We start from the raw sequence: 15334 nt of genomic DNA on the forward strand, positions 1-15334 counted from the left end.
GAAAATCAGCTGGAGGGGGAATGAAGTCCCCCCTGCCCCAAGAACCACCCAGAGAGCTTCAGCTATGGGGCGGTATAGGAATATAATAAATGAAATGAAATGGACTGTGTTGTCCCAAAAGTCCATGGGGAGGGGGTGGACTTCACCCCCCCCCCATTGTTCAGCAGGGAGGACTTTTCCCCCTCCCTGTTTAAGCTAATGGAAGACTGATTCCCTTCACATGCGGAGGGGTGGAATCGCTTGGTGGGAGACTCGGCCTGCCCTTGCTGCGGGCGCTGCCTTGGGGGCCCCTACTGTCTGTCCACATACAGGGAGGGACCTAGCCCTGCATGCCCTCCGGACAAGAGGTGCTCGCACTTTGGGTTTGGTGCCAGGATGTGGCCTTGGAGCCCCAGCAGTGTCTTTGTTAGGGAAACAGAACCCGCCAGGAAAACTCCCCTGGCGGAGCTCCCCGTGGCCCTCGGCCGGCAAGGGAGTGAGCAACGCAGGGCTGCCCCCCTCTCTGGGCACACCAGCAGCGGCCGTGTGTGATGCAAGATGCAGGGCCACCCTGGCCGTCCGGTGCTGCTCCAGAGGAGGGAAAGCCGTCAGCCCAGGTCCCGGTGTGGCCTCTGCACGCCCACCCTTCTCATGAACTCCTGGAATCTTGGACAGATGGCACCACGTCTCTTTTGTAATCAGAACAGCTGCTCCGTGTTTTCCAGAGGTGGATGCTCAGCTCCATCCAGGCACCCAACTTTCTTGACTAATCCCGAGAGTAGTGCTGAGCAGCCCTGTGCCCCAGAGAAGTCAGAAGATCCTGCTATCAAAGTAGCTCTGGGAAGTCTGAAGAAAGTCCACTCGGACAGTTTGCCACGGGCCAGACCCAGAAAACCTGTGCCACGGCCATTCGGCAGGGCATCATGACAAGGACCCCACCCCCGCCTGATGGCTTGGAACAGGTGCAGAGTGCACGTGCTGGTACCTCCCCCCCAGTCAGGGTGCTGCCCCCTGAGGGTTGTGGGTGCACGTGTGAGGGGGCTAGTTCCTTGCACCAGCCCTGGGGGGGGGGGGGGGGCAGAAGAGCTGCTGGTGATGCTGGCTTTCTTGCCAGGCTTTTAGGCTGCTGCCGCCCTTCCGCTGTGGCTCTCAGAGCAGCTGACAGATGAAAACAATAAGCACCACAAGGCCGGTCGAAGCCAGCGTACAACAAGATGGGTGTTAAAATTCTGAGACTCTGCGTCCTCCAAGGCGTGGGCAAAGAGCAGTGCTGCCATCCAGTTCTGAAGAGAAAACAGACGGGGCTGGCCTGCCGCTGTGGGGAGGGAGTCCCGGAGATCCACCCCGAGCAGGCCGGGGGGGTGGGGCGGGGCTCCTTAAGCTGCTCTCGGCAGGTTTGCATGGGAGCAGGTGGTGGGCCGGGTCCCAGGCTGTCCGGAGAAGTGTAATGCCAGCACCCGAGTGGTGCCTGGGCGTGGGCGGGGAGCCAGCACGGACCTCTCCTCCCTGGCCAGGGGGGCCCCACGCCTCTCTTCCCATTGAGGCTGCCACGTTCTGCATGAACGGTCCTTTCCAACCAATCCTCGGAGGCAGCCCCGTGGATTACATACTGCAGCAGTCCCCACGGGACGCTGGCAGCACCTGGAGGACTCTGGCCAGGCTGCCTCTGGCCGGTGCCTCCGGCTCTGCTCCAGAAGCACAAATCGGGGGGAGAAGGCATGCCCCTTAGAAGGAGGCCTTCCTCGCGAGGAGCAGCCCTGAATGTGCCACAGCCAAGCACTTGTGAAGGTCAAAGCTCCCCAAGGGGGGCCCTGAGTGGCCGAGCCCCCGCTTCACATGCAGGAGTCCCCTGTTCCATCCCTGCCCGGCAGCCTCTCCGGGTGGGGCTGGGGAGGAATCCTGCCTGGAGCCCCGGAGGCAGGGAGGCCACTGCTGCCAGCCCGGGTCGAGGATACTTGGTCGAACGGGCGGGCGTGTGGGGCGGGTGACTCGGTCTGAGGCAGCTCCCTGGATCCCCATTCTCCACGGCCAGAATACGGCCCAGGGGAGCGGGTGCAGTGGCAGTGGGCTCCCAGGCCCAGCAAATGCAGATGCTGTCCCTGGTTTGCAATGATGTAGCTTGGTGGCTACAAGATGGAGCTGCGGACTGGGAAAACCCCATGGAAATCTGCGTTCAGACACAACTTTCCCGGGAGGTGGCCTGAGCCCAGCCACTCCCCCTCAAGCCCTGCCCCATCAGTCGTAATAAGTAGCAAGACTACCCCGCCTTGCAAGGCGCTTGTGAGGGCTTGCGAGGCCCGTGCCTGTGGAGCTCTGCTCAATGCACCCTTGGCGGGGGGCAGGGCCTGGGGCCTGGCCGGCCGCCGGGGAGGCCTCGCTCATGCCGCCCTCCCTTCTGCCTCAACCTGCAGCAATCACACACGCCTTCGACACTGAACCCCGTCATGCCGGCCTCAGAGCGGACGGTCGCCTGGGTCTCCAACATGCCGCACCTCTCGGCCGACATCGAGAGCTCCCACATCGAGCGGGAGGAGTACAAGCTCAAGGAGTACTCCAAGTCCATGGACGAGAGTCGGCTGGATCGGGTAACGGCGTGGCATGGGCCAGGGTGCGGAGGTCCCACCTTCCTCCCCACGGGGAACTGCTGCTGGCAGCCGGCGTGGGGGCGGGCCGGGCATCAGGCGGGCATCCCAGCCCCCTGACGGGCGTCCTGGCCTCGCCTGCTGCCGACCCGGGGTGTTCCCGGCCAGTGTGAGCAGCATGCAGGTTAGCCCAGTGGTGGCCCTGGGGCCAGTCCAGCGCAACCCCGCTTCCCCAGAGCCCTGCACAGGTGGGCGGCAGGGCTGCTGAGGCGGCCACTTTGAACTCTGCGGCTGTGCGCACCCACCCACCCAGCTTTGTCCAGCGGAGCCTCGAACGGGCCCGGGAGGGGAGGAGCGGGGACGAGGAGGGCTGCCCTCGCTGGGCCATGCTGCGGGGGCTGCTGAGAAGCCCGGAGCATGGCCCCCGCCATCCCCCTGCCCAGCAGAGGCTACGTGGAGCTGCCTGCAGCTGCGCCCTGCCTGCTGGTGTTGCAGGGGGACTGGCTGGAGACCCCCTCCCTCAGGCCAGACCCTGCCTGGGCTGCCAGTGGTCGTCCCCTGGGGCCAGGCGGGGCCAGGGCCTGCTGAGTCCCGTCTCCCATCTCTCCCCCCCGCCCCGGCCTGTGCGTGGTGCTGCTGCTGCTGCGCCACAGGTGAAGGAGTACGAGGAGGAGATCCACTCGCTGAAGGAGCGCCTGCACATGTCCAACCGGAAGCTGGAGGAGTACGAGCGGCGGCTGCTGACACAAGAGGAGCAGACCAGCAAGATCCTCCAGCAGTACCAGCAGCGGCTAGAGCAGAGCGAGAAGCGCCTCCGGCAGCAGCAGGTGGAGAAGGACTCCCAGATCAAGAGCATCATTGGCAGGTGAGCTGCAGGTCGGAGCCCTGGGCAGGGCAGGGAGCCGGCCGGCCAGGAGGGGCCCGGCGCCCGCAGAGTCCGGCTCCGCCCCACCTTGGCCCCAGAGTGCAGGGAGTCAGGGTGAGGCTGTGCCAGCCCCAGGTGGAGGGGGTCCCGCTCGCTCCTGGGGTGCCGTGGGTGGGAGGGGCTGAGGACAGCGGGGGCGGCTCCCCGAAGAAGCCGGGGACACTCCCCAGGGGCACGGGCGGGGCTCCGGGGGCCGTGGCTGCCTGGGGCCCGGGGAGTGGCCCCCTTGACGCAGCTGCTGGCGGCCCCGGCTCCCGCCGCCTGCCTGCTGGGTGGGGGGGCCCGGATTGACTCCAGTGAAGCCTGTCCCTGCAGGTTGATGCTGGTGGAGGAGGAGCTGCGCAGGGATCACTCGGCCGCCCTCGACGCCTCCGAAACGCGGAAGCGGCTGCTCGACGCTCAGGTGGAAATTACAATGTCATTGTTCTATTCCGTGTCTTCATGGCCATCCCACCCCCGTCCGCGTCTCCCCCGTCCGTCCGTCCGTCCAGGCATGCTTCTGTCTCTGTGTGCTTCCACCTGTCCTCCCCGCCTGGGGCCGGGCCTGGGAGACAGGTGCCCCACGGGGACGGGGGAGGAGTGGGGGGCTCCAGGTTGCTGGGGGCAGCCCCCTTATCCCGAGGAAAGTGCTGGGCGTGGCCCTGGGAACGCGAGGGGCATAGCACCGGGCCCATCTGACGGGAGTTGCGTTGCCCAGAGCACACGTGGGTGCCCTCGGCCTCTCCCGGCAGGAGCCTCTTGCCTAGCTGAGCCTCAGCAAGGCCAGGCTGGCGCCCCCTCTTCGGGGCTGTGTCCCCCGCGGATGACAGCACAAGCAGCGCGCCAGAGCTCCAGAGGCAGGGGGCCCCTGCCAGCCCCCCCGCCCAGGCTTCCGCAGCAAATTTTCCCGTGCGGAAAGAGGAGGGCCGGGCAGCCCTCGGGAAGGAGGCGCGGGGGCAGCAGGCGAGGGCTCCCACGGCTCTGCGTGTGTAGGGTGGGAGTGGGGAAGGCTTTCTGCCCGCAGGGTGATGACTCCCCTTCCCTGCCCCGGATGGGGAGGGGGGGGCCCGGGGGCGGTTTCCACACGCCCACGTGGGGGCAGCGGGGCAGAGCCCTTGTGGACGGAGAGGTGCTGTCTCTCTCAGGCCAAACTTCACAGGAAGGTCATGTGCTGGCTAGAAAGGCGAGGGCCCAGATGCCGAGGCCGGCCATCTTCCCGGTTCAGCCAAGCGGTGCCTGACGAGGGGGCCAGAGGCACCTTCAGAGCCAGCCTCGGCTGATGTGGGTCAGAGCCAGGCAGCTGAAGAAGGAGCCGCCTGAGCCCCCTTCCACCAGCAGTGCCCCTGACCCCAGAGCGAGGGGTTTCGCTTATGGTTTCGTTCGTTATTACATTTCTATACCACCTATACAGTAAAGCCATAAGGCTACGAAAAACAAGAACAGGAAAACACTGAAACGACATAATTTAAAAGATGGCCAAAACGGGGGGTGGGGGGATCGTCCTTCTTGGGGGAGCCCCTTCCACTCTTCGGGGAGAACGGCCTTCCACGCGCGCCTGGCCAGTGGGCCTCTGCCGCTCATGGGGCCCTCGAAGGGCCTCTCCTGCACACCCAAAGACTCAGGCAGGTTCAGAGTGAGAGAGGCGCCCCTGAGATGGGCCACCCCTGAGCTGCTTCAGGCTGTAAAGGCAAGGCCCACACCGGACAGCAGTGGGCAGGCAGCGCAGGTGTGACATGGTCTCGACACCGTGCACTGCTTGCAGCCCAGGTGCCGCATTTTGCACTAGTGGAAGCTCCCGGACATGCTTCAGGGGTGGCCCCACGTAGAGCACACTGCAGCAGTCCAAAGGTGATGTAACTCGGGACAGGGATAACTTTTCCCAAATCGGACCAGCTCAGGAAGGGTGGCAGCTGGCGCAGCAAGCGTAATTGTGCCAACGCTCTCCTGGCCACCCGAAGGTCCAGGGTCAGTGTAGGACCCAGGATCCTCCCAAGCGATGGACCTTATCCTTCAGGGGGAGCCAGCCCCTTCCAGAATGGGGTTGAATCCCAGGCCCCGAGGCAGGCTTTCTTCTGACCAACAACACCCCTGTCTTTTCTGGGGTTCACTTTGACGCCTCCCCTGCGCGAGCTCAGCTGAGAAGTGGGTCTTGGTGCGGGGGGGGGGAATCCTCTCTTCCTCCTCACCTCTGGAAGCCTCCCCGTGCCTGCCTGCCCACCCACCTCCCCCAGGTAGGCTTTCTCCTCCCCAGTCCCAGAAGCGCTGCCACCCACCGGGGCCCTGACCCGTCTCTTTTCTCCGTTTCATCCTAGCTGTTCACCAGGTAACTCTGTATGACTCTGCTTTTGTCACATGGAGGGATCGGGGGGACCCTCGCCCTTCGGTAGCAGACCAGGTGGGTCCTGCACATGCCCCCCCTCCCCTGCCGCCCCCTCCCTGGACAGAGTAGCCCTCCCCCTCCGTTCCCCTGCCTTCCTCTCCCGTGTCTGCCCCTTCCTGGTGTGTGGGGTGGGCCAGCCTGCCCCGATGGACGAAGAGGCTTCGGGAGCCCCTGGGTGCTCATCCTGGGGTGGGGGGGACTCTCTTCCCGTGTCGTGGGGGGTGTCTTTTCTGCTCAGCCCCCCAGAGGTAAAGGCTCGGCTGTAGGCACCTGTACATAAGATGAGCAGGGGGGACCCTGAGGACGATTGCCACTCCTCCCGTTGCCTCCGCTGTACCCCAGAGACAGGCCTGGATGGTGCTGGGTGAGCTCTGCTCCTGTGGAGATGCAGCCACCGCCTTCAGGGCAGGGGAGGCGAGGAGGGGGCCATTCCCTCCGCACTGCGTGGTAGCAGCCTCTGCGGACCCATCATGCCATTCCTGGCAGCTGTCTCTGAGGCCAAGAGGCAAGATGTGTCACGGGGGCAGGTAAAGAGGGGGCGTATGGTGCAAGGCAAGGGTGTCTCCAGCCCCCCATCTGTCTCCCCAGCGCGACCTCAGGCCCCGCTTCCCGCATCACCGTCCCCCCTCCTTGTCTCTTGTCCGTCTGCAGCGCATTCCACCCAGGCGCCACTCCTGTGTTTCCCTTGGCGGGGCGGGGGGCTTGCCTGCAGCGGCAGAGAGAGGACGTGTGTGCGCGCGCGTTTGGAGGGAGCAGGTCCTGTGCATGCATGTGAGACGGGGGGGGGGGGAGATGCAGGATGAGGCTCCCTGCCTGGAAAGGAGCAGGGCCTGAGAGCTCCCAGGCGTGGTGGACAGCTGGCCCCGAGAGGTTAGTGCCAGCGGGTGGGTGGGTGGGCGGCTGTGTGGGGAGGCGGGGAGGCGGGTCCTCCCCCAGCTGCTGGGGGCTTTAGGAACTCTGGTGGCCCCACCCCATGGCAGGCCCCACCCTGAGAGTCTTTGGGTGATGGTGGAGGAGGGGCTGCCACAGAACCCAGGGGCCGATCGGGAGTAGTTCTCGCTCTCCTCCTCAGACTCCAGGTGGGACGGGATCGTCGAAAACAGTGGGATCAGAAAAACAGGCAGGGCTGCCAGCTCCCTATCTAAAGCCCCCCCCCCCCGACTCTGCTAGTGATCCCCCTAGCTCGCTTTCGGGATGATCTGACACTGCTCACCTGAGGGGTGCCAGGGGGTCATTCCCAGCCAGCACTGGAGTGTCTGTTTTGGCCTTTTGGTGCAATCTGGTACCCACTTACCTGGACGTGGGCCCCACTGAACTCAGTGGGATGGATTTCAGGGACGAAATTATATATTAACATCCTACAAAATCACACGACGAATGATGTCCAAAGCCAAATGGGGAAATCTGGGCTGTTGTTTTTATTCTCTGTGGAGTTCATTAAGCCGATGGGGCTCCTCTGGCCTGCATCCAACGTGCCAAGGAAGCTCAGGACTGGAGGCAAATATTTGCACTGTGCAGTGAGGTGCAGTGGGCGGGGAGCATGGCAGGCTGCCTCAAAGGGGCATCTACGTGGCGGATGGCTGCCGTTTGCCCCCGCAGGCCTCCCTCCGGCCGTAGCGAGCCAGTGTTTGTGTCCTGGCCGGAGTACGTGCGAGTGCCTAGCCTGCAAAGAGAAGCCCTGCCTGCAAAGGGCGTGGGTGCCACCGAGCCCCAGGGGCATTGCTAGGCCTGGCTCATGGGCCGCTGGCTGCAAGTCTGCTTCCCAGAGCCTCGAGTATCTGTTGATGCCCATGGCACGTTTCTTTCTCAGCAATTTCCAGGAGGCGAGTCGGGGGGAACCTGATAGAAGTCTATGAAATCATGCACGGAGTGGAGGGTGGGGCGTTTTTTTCCCCTCCCGCCCTCATAAGACAAAAACCCGGCGAGGCCATCGTCCCAGGAAGCTGGGTGGTGGGCGGCTCAGGCCCACGGAAGGAGGGACTTCACAGAGCGTGCAGGGAATGCATCTGCTGCAGCGAGACTTGGGTGATGGCCGTCAACTTGGACGGCTTCGCACGGGGCTTCAGCCAAAGAGCAGGCTGAGCGGACAAAGCCCTCCCTCCTCCGCTGCACGCCCCAGTGTGGGGAGCGCAGATGCCCGAATGGGAAGGGCCCCCGGAGGCCAACTAGTCTGGGCCGCGCCGCTCAGTGCAGGATGCGCCCACGGCATCCCTGGCAGGCTCCGGCCTCCGGCGAAGGAGCCCGCCGCACCCCGGCCAGCCCTGGAGGGTGCGCTTGGCGCGCTCACGCCCGGCGGCAGGCGACGAGGGGGGCGAGAGACGGGGCCCAGCGCAGGAGGAGGGCGCCTTCGGCCGCGCGGCCCTGCGGCAAAGCGCCACCGACCCCGCGGGCGGGCGGGGCGGGGCGGGGCGCCTTGCGCAGGCGGCGGCGCCCCCTGGCGTGAATCAATAAGTGGCGCTCCCTCTCCCTCTGTCTCGCTTGCAGGAGAGGCAGCTTTCCGCCGTGGGTGCAGCAAACCCGCGTCTGAGCGTCGCTATGGGCCAGCCCTGGAACGGGATCCTACCCGGGCAACCGCCTCCGCCCCCGCGACTCCAGATCACGGAAAATGGAGAGTTTCGCAACACCGCGTCTGAGCACTAGCGACCGCCCCCCGCCTCACCCCGCCGCCCCAGCCAGCGGGTGGGGTGGGGGCTGGTCCAGATCCACGCGCAGGGGCCGGGGAAGGGTCCAGATGCATTTTCAGGGTGTTTTATAGCAGGACACAGACGACAATCTTAACCTTCTCATGCCCGTGGAGCACCTTCCCTGCTCTCCGAAGCAGAGCTCGGGGGGGGGGGTGTCCCCCTCCCCCTCCCCGGTATTTCTCAGGAGTGGCATCCCTGCCGCCTCCCCTCCTAGTGGCAGCAAGGCGGGGGGGCCGCTCCCCGCCTTCTCTTCCCCCCCCAACCCTCTCTGCCGCTGGGAAAGAACGCTGCGCCTCCAGGGGCAGGCTGGTCCCGGTTCCCTTGCGATGCGCCAGCCTCCGCCAGCGGCCGCGAAGGGTCGGGGGGGCGCCCGCGCCCCGGGCCCTGCCTGGCCTCGCCCCGCGCCCTGTCGCGCCGCCGCCTCCGCAGGGGGGCGGCCGGACTCCCGGAGGGCCCGCCCCGGCCAGGCCTCCCCTCCTCCCGCTCCGGAGGGGGCCCGGCCCGGCCCGGCCCAGCCCAGCCCCCGCCCCCCGCGCTCTCCATCCTCTGACAAAGGGCTTGTCTGCTCTGTACAGTGCCCCACCCCCACCCTGTTTCTTTCTGAATATTCTTCTGAATTTCTTAATTCTATATATACATAGGTCTATTTTCCTCGGTGGGGGCAGGCCAGGGGGCTTAACTCCTTTGTTCTTTCGTTTCCTTCCTGTACTCAAGCTGCCCCCCCTCCCAGCCTCAGCCCCCCACGCCCGTTTCCAGGGAGAAACCATGTGTGCGGGGGGGGGGGGGACGTGTCAAACTCTCTCAAAGAAGCCATTTTTAGAACTGCCCAGCTGCAGGGTGCTCAGGGCAGGGGGGCGCCGCCCTACACACCTGCTGGAGAGAAGTGAAGGGGAAGGGGGCTGACCCCCCCTGGTGTGGTGCTCGCTCGCCGTCCGTCCGTCCGTTGCGCTTTGGTTCCTGAGCTGCTGCTGGGTGAAAGTGTTCGGCACACAGTGGTTGTCGTGGGTGTTCTTTCTTGCTATTCTTCTGGTGCATCTTCCCTTTCTCCCTTTCCTCCTCTCTCTGTCTGCCCCCCCCACTTGCCATTTTGCCCTCTCCAACCCATATTTCTTTTGTAAGGATTCTCCCCTCCTTTTTCTCCCCCCACCCCCGGACAATGACGGTGACTCAGGCGGGCACCGTAGATATTTATACGTATTATGATGACGATGATGAATTATTATTATAATATAAAAGTTTGTACATATGTGAAATCCCCATGACCCCCGCTTCCCAGTCCACCCCACGCCCCCACCCCAGCTGCCTGCTTCCCAAGGACTGCCCCAGGTGTAATTACCGCGGGATTTGTACTGTATATAAGAAGAGCTAAATCTCTCTCTCTTTCTCTGTCTTGACCTCAACCCTCTGTACATATTTCCTACCTTCAGAAGGGAGTTCAGGCGGTAGTGTCACTTTGGACTCCCCAGTCAATTTCTCTCTCTCTCTCTAGCTCTCAAGTTTATTTTATGTCAAATTTATTTTTTTCTCATTTTTTTTTCTGGAGTGTGTGGTGAAAACAGAAGAAAATGTTTAATAAAAAGCAATTGGTCTTTTACATCATGTCACTTGTGAAGAACTGGGGTGGCTGCACTGAAAAGGGGGCACTCCTTTGGGGTGCTGGGGAACACCTGCCCAAACCTTAGGCTCAGGTGCGAAGCCTCAGTGTCAGTACTGCGCCTGCGCCAGCCACCTTCTAGGCCCAGCGGGTTTTGCAGCTTTCCATCTGCCAGCAGGGAAAGTTGGGCCCTGAGCGTCAAGCAGGATTTCTGCGCCGAGAGCAGTCACGGGCATCACCCACGGAGCACTATGGGAGAGAAGCATGCACTTTCTATCCCCATCTGCTAGTTCTGCCGATTTCGTCTTGCTGGGTTTTTCAGAATTGTATTTTTGCTGTTTTGAGTTGCAAGTGCCAAGAGGCTTTTTGCAACGAAGGGTGGGAGGGGGGAGCAATTCTATTACAACAGAGGGGATGTCATGTAGGCTGTTAAAATCACCAGAGAACAGGGCTGCTGAGGCCTTAAACATAACTTTGTGGGTACCGGCGTGTCAGACAAGATGAAGAGGAGTGAGAGAGCACAGGGGCCCTGCAGGAAGTGGGACAGCTGTGATGACTGATTGATTGTATTTTTATCCCGCTCCTCCGCCAAAAAAGGCTCCGGGATTAGCTTACAATCAATGATCAAAGAATACAGTCCTTGCCGGCAGGCTTACAATCTAAAAAAGACACGACACACAAGGAAAAAGCAATGGGGAGGAGAGAAAAAAAGAATTAGGTAAACTGTCAGCAGGGCTGGTGGGATGGCTCTGTTCCCCCCTCTCATCTCCCAAAGGAGCGGCAGTCCAACTGGAGCAGGCCCTGATGTTCCCTTGCCTGCTCCCTCACTCCTCCTCCTTCCCCACAGGGCCGTGGATGGCAGTTAGCCCTGTGAGGGTGATTATTTCCAGAATTATTTGTCCAGTGATAAAGTGGGAGATATTTGCACACAGCTCCACTGGTGGGCATGTGTGGGGTCTCCAGCCTGCTTTGGGGGCTTGATTGGCAGGGCCAGTATGGGGAAATGGCTCCTTCAGTGGGCAATCCCACTTAGGGGGTTTCTTTCTAGCAATTGCTTTCAGGGCCTAAGGAACTCCCTGCCACTAGAGTTCCCCAAGCCGACCCTTTTCTGTTGCTTCATCTTATTTCAGAATACTTTAAAACTTAGCAGCTGGATGAGGCATGAGATGGGCACCAAAACAAGAGACAAGAACTACTGAACAAGTTGGTTTTTTAAAGGGCTCTTTTGTACATAAGGGAATATCCTAGTTATAGGATGGGAATGCTTAAACATACTTAAATATCCTTGGCTGCTGTACCTAATGAGAGCCTTCCTCAGGTGCAGAAGCTTTTGATAGCTTTCCCCTCAGACCAGATTTCCCTGAACAGCACCCCAGCCAATCTTTCATCGCCGCGTCCTCTGTCTTCAGCTCTTCCTGCTGCCTTTGGCTTTGATGTTAGTTTTGGCCTCCTCTGGCCACGCCTCTGACAGAATTGCCCCTGGTGCTGGGCTCAGCTGCCTGCCTGAAGTAGCACCACAGCCCCCGGGCCTCCCGCTCTCCCCCCAGCAGAGCTCCCTCAGGCTGGCTTCCTTCCCCCCCAGCTCTGAGCTCGGCTCTCTTCAGCCACCAACTCTCAGCTCCAGAAGAGAATTGCATCTGTGCTTTTACATGGACTCCTGGGAGAAACTGGGGTGTCCAGCAGCATCGGGCAGCTTAAATGAATACACGGACCCCCTACCTCCAACTGGCTGACTGACTTCTCCAACCTTTTAAAATCTCCCGGCCAATCATGTTCCTTATGGAACTTCTAGTTGCGAATCATCTTTGTTGACCTACCTGACCAATCAAAACAAAGTTAACCTCCCCCCCCACACCAGACGTTTTAAAAGGCTTGAATCCTCCCTTCAGAAGCCGCTGTAACCACGGCAGCCACAAGGTTTAAGGCACCATTGGCAGTCACTGCCACTAGGCCTCAGGCTCACTATGGCCACAGAGGGCGCAAAAAGCTTTTAAACGTAAGAACGGTTATTTGCAGGGCATTTCTTCACAGCCATCCTGGCCTTGGGTGGGTGGCCATGGGGAGGTGGCCCTCTCCCCATAAGGGGCACTTTCCCCGGGGGCTTCTTGAGAGAGGACAGCTGCATAGCTCACAGCAGCAAGAAGCTGCTGTGCCCTCTGTCTTCTCGGGACAGGAAGGAAAAAGCCCTGGGAAAGGGGGCTGGGCCCCCAAGCCCCCCCCCCCACCCCTTGGGGTAAAACAATGAAGCACTTTGGGGCCGTTGCTTTGCTGGTTTTGCCCAGGCCCTTTGGTCCAAGCCCAGACCGAGAGGTGGCTCAGGCCTGCTGGGTGGGGGGCAGATGGGCCAAAGAGTGCGCACCTGCACGAACGGGCACAATGTGATGCCACCCAGGCAGGACGTGCAATGTGCAGATGAGGTGGAAGCACAAGGGGAGGAAGCGTAGCTGGACAAAAGATGATCAGGGGACTGGAAACAAAGCCCTATGAAGAGAGACTGAAAGAACTGGGCATGTTTAGCCTTGAGAAGAGGAGACTGAGGGGAGATAGGATAGCGCTCTTCAAGTACTTGAAAGGTTGTCACAGAGAGGAGGGCCAGGATCTCTTCTTGATCATCCCAGAGTGCAGGACATGGAATCATGGGCTCAAGTGACAGGAAGCCAGATTCTGGCTGAACATCAGGAAAAACTTCCTGACTGTTAGAGCAGTATGACAATGGAACCCATGACCTCGGGAGGCGGTGGGCTCTCCCACACCGGAGGCATTCAAGACGAGGCTGGACAGCCATCTGTCAGGGATGCTCTGACTTGGATTCCTGCCTTCAGCAGGAGGTTGGACTCGATGGTCTTGTAGGCCCCTTCCAACCCTACTATTATATGATCCTATGACCCAGAAGAAGGGGGGTCTCGTGTCCCAGCTCTGTGCCTCTCATGCTGCCTGCCCCAGGCGACAGCAGCATGAGGAAGGGATGTTCAGACCCCCGGATCTGAATGCCACCAGTGGCCACCACTTTGGATGACTTTAAAAGGGATTGGACAAACCCATTGAGGAGGAGACTATCAATGGATACTAGTCCTCATGGCTATATGCTTTCTCCAGTATCACAGGCAGTATGCCTATGTACATCGGTTGCTGGGGAATATGGGCGGGAGGGTGCTGTTGCACTTGTGTCCTGCTTGTGGGTTCCCTGTCGACAGCTGGTTGGCCACTGTGGGAACAGGATGCTGGACTAGATGGACCCTTGGTCTGATCCAGCACGTTCAGGAAGCTTAGGCCAGTGATGGCTCATAGCCACCACTGGCATCCTCTCGACTCTTTGCGCAGCAGCCCCAGAAAAAGCTCTTCCTGCTCTTGCTTCGGGAGGCCAGAGCAACTCAGGTACAGAAAAAGGCACCCTGTAGAGAAGCCGTGGGCCAGGAGAGGCCTGCTGGGCTTGGGCTTAGGGGCAGAGTACCTGGTTCCAAAGGCACAGGCCAGAAAAAGGGATGCAAGGCACCCTGCAGGTGGCTCTAAGTGCCTCCCAGTTTTTGTCGATATATCCCACCTTCTCCTGTGGGGAAAGGTAGAGATATTTTGAAGACAGAGTGAGCGGTCAGACTCAGGGCTGCTTTGACACCAATGAAGAGCCTTGTGGCACTTTGAAGTCTATCACATTTATTCTCAAGGCACAATCACAAACAATTCCAACAAGAAGAAAAGGTGGAAGACAACAGAAGAAGCCAATGTGGCTTCACAAAAAGCTTAGGGATGACCTGAAAACAAAAAAGGACACATCTAGGAAGTGGAAAGAAGGCCAAGTAACAAAGGAAGAGTACAGGCAGGTGGCACAGAATTGCAGGGATGGCGTCAGGAAGGCTAAAGCTGAGAATGAGCTGAGGTTAGCAAGGGATGCTAAAAACAACAAAAAGGCTTTCTTCAGCTACGTGCACAATAAAAGGCAGAGGAAAGAAATGGTGGTTCAGCTATTAAATAAGGATGGCAAAATGATGACAGATGACAAAGAAAAGGCAGAGGTGATCAATTCCTACTTTGGCTCAGTCTTCTCCCAAAAGAGGGTCTATGACCCCCCTGGCAAAAGTGAAGTGCAGGCTGAAGGGGCAGGATTGCAGCTTGAGATCGATAGGCATATGGTCAAGGAACACCTAATTCCTTTGAATGAGTTCAAATCTCCAGGGCCAGATGAACTGCATCCTAGAGTAATAAAGGAACTGGCAGAAGAACTCTCAGAACCGCTGTCTATTCTCTTTGAGAAATCATGGAGGACGGGGGAAGTGCCAGATGACTGGAGGAGGGCTAATGTGGTCCCTATCTTCAAAAAGGGTAAAAAGGAGGAACCTGGGAACTACAGACCAGTCAGACTAACATCAATCCCTGGGAAAATTCTGGAGCAGATGATAAAGGAATCCATCTGGAAGCACCTTGACAACAATGCCGTGATGACTCGAAGCCTACATGGATTTGTCAAAAACAAGTCCTGCCAGACAAATCTGATCTCATTTTTTGATCAAGTCACCTCCCTTGTAGACCGTGGGAATGCTGTAGACATCATATACCTCGACTTCATCAAAGCTTTCGACAAAGTGCCCCATGGTATCCAGATGAGCAAACTAGCTCAAAGTGGGCTGGATGAAACAACGATCATGTGGATCCACAGTTGGCTACAGAATCGGACTCAAAGAGTGCTGATCAATGGGACCTTCTCAAACTGGGGAGAGGTAACGAGTGGGGTACCGCAGGGCTCAGTCCTGGGCCCAGTGCTCTTCAACATTTGTATGAATGACTTGGAGGATGGGGTGCAGGGAATGCTGATCAAATTTGCAGATGACACATTGGGCGGGATAGCTAATACTTTGGAAGACAAACAAAATTCAAAGTGATCTGGATAGACTGGAGCGCTGGGCAGAAAACAACAGAATGACATTTAATAGGGATCAATGCCAAGTTCTGCACCTAGGAAAAAGAAACCAAATGCACAGTTACAAGATGGGGGATACGTGGCTCAACCACAGTACAAGCGAGAAGGATCTTGGCATTGTTGTCAATCACAAGCTGAATATGAGCCAGCAATGTGAAGTGGCTGCAAAAAAGGCCAATGCATAGCTTCCAAATCCCGGGAAGTCCTAGTTCCCCTCTACTCAGCACTGGTTAGGCCTCATCTGGAGTACTGTGTCCAGTTCTGGGCACCACACTTTAAGAAGGATGCAGACAAACTGG

General features: G+C 59.6%; 1 protein-coding gene across 2 annotated transcripts in view; it reads left to right on the forward strand.

Moving 5' to 3' along the window:
- Positions 1-8513, forward strand: part of SYNGAP1 (synaptic Ras GTPase activating protein 1) — a 48198-nt gene extending 39685 nt beyond the window's left edge. The window contains exons 13-16 of one of the 2 annotated variants that reach the window (XM_084832663.1): positions 2391-2564; positions 3215-3426; positions 3802-3889; positions 8330-8513. In XM_084832663.1, coding sequence (XP_084688789.1) covers positions 2391-2564; positions 3215-3426; positions 3802-3889; positions 8330-8485 — 630 coding nt within the window. In that variant the 3' untranslated portion in view covers positions 8486-8513. Of the gene's footprint in view, positions 1-2390; positions 2565-3214; positions 3427-3801; positions 3904-8329 lie in introns of both variants that reach the window. The other variant, XM_084832664.1, reaches the window with a different exon arrangement.
- Positions 8514-15334: the final 6821 nt, after the last annotated feature.

Source organism: Heloderma suspectum, chromosome 2 (genome assembly GCF_057233095.1).
Source record: "Heloderma suspectum isolate Gila_16-S chromosome 2, 16-S_ref, whole genome shotgun sequence".
Taxonomy (NCBI): Eukaryota; Metazoa; Chordata; class Lepidosauria; order Squamata; family Helodermatidae; genus Heloderma; species Heloderma suspectum.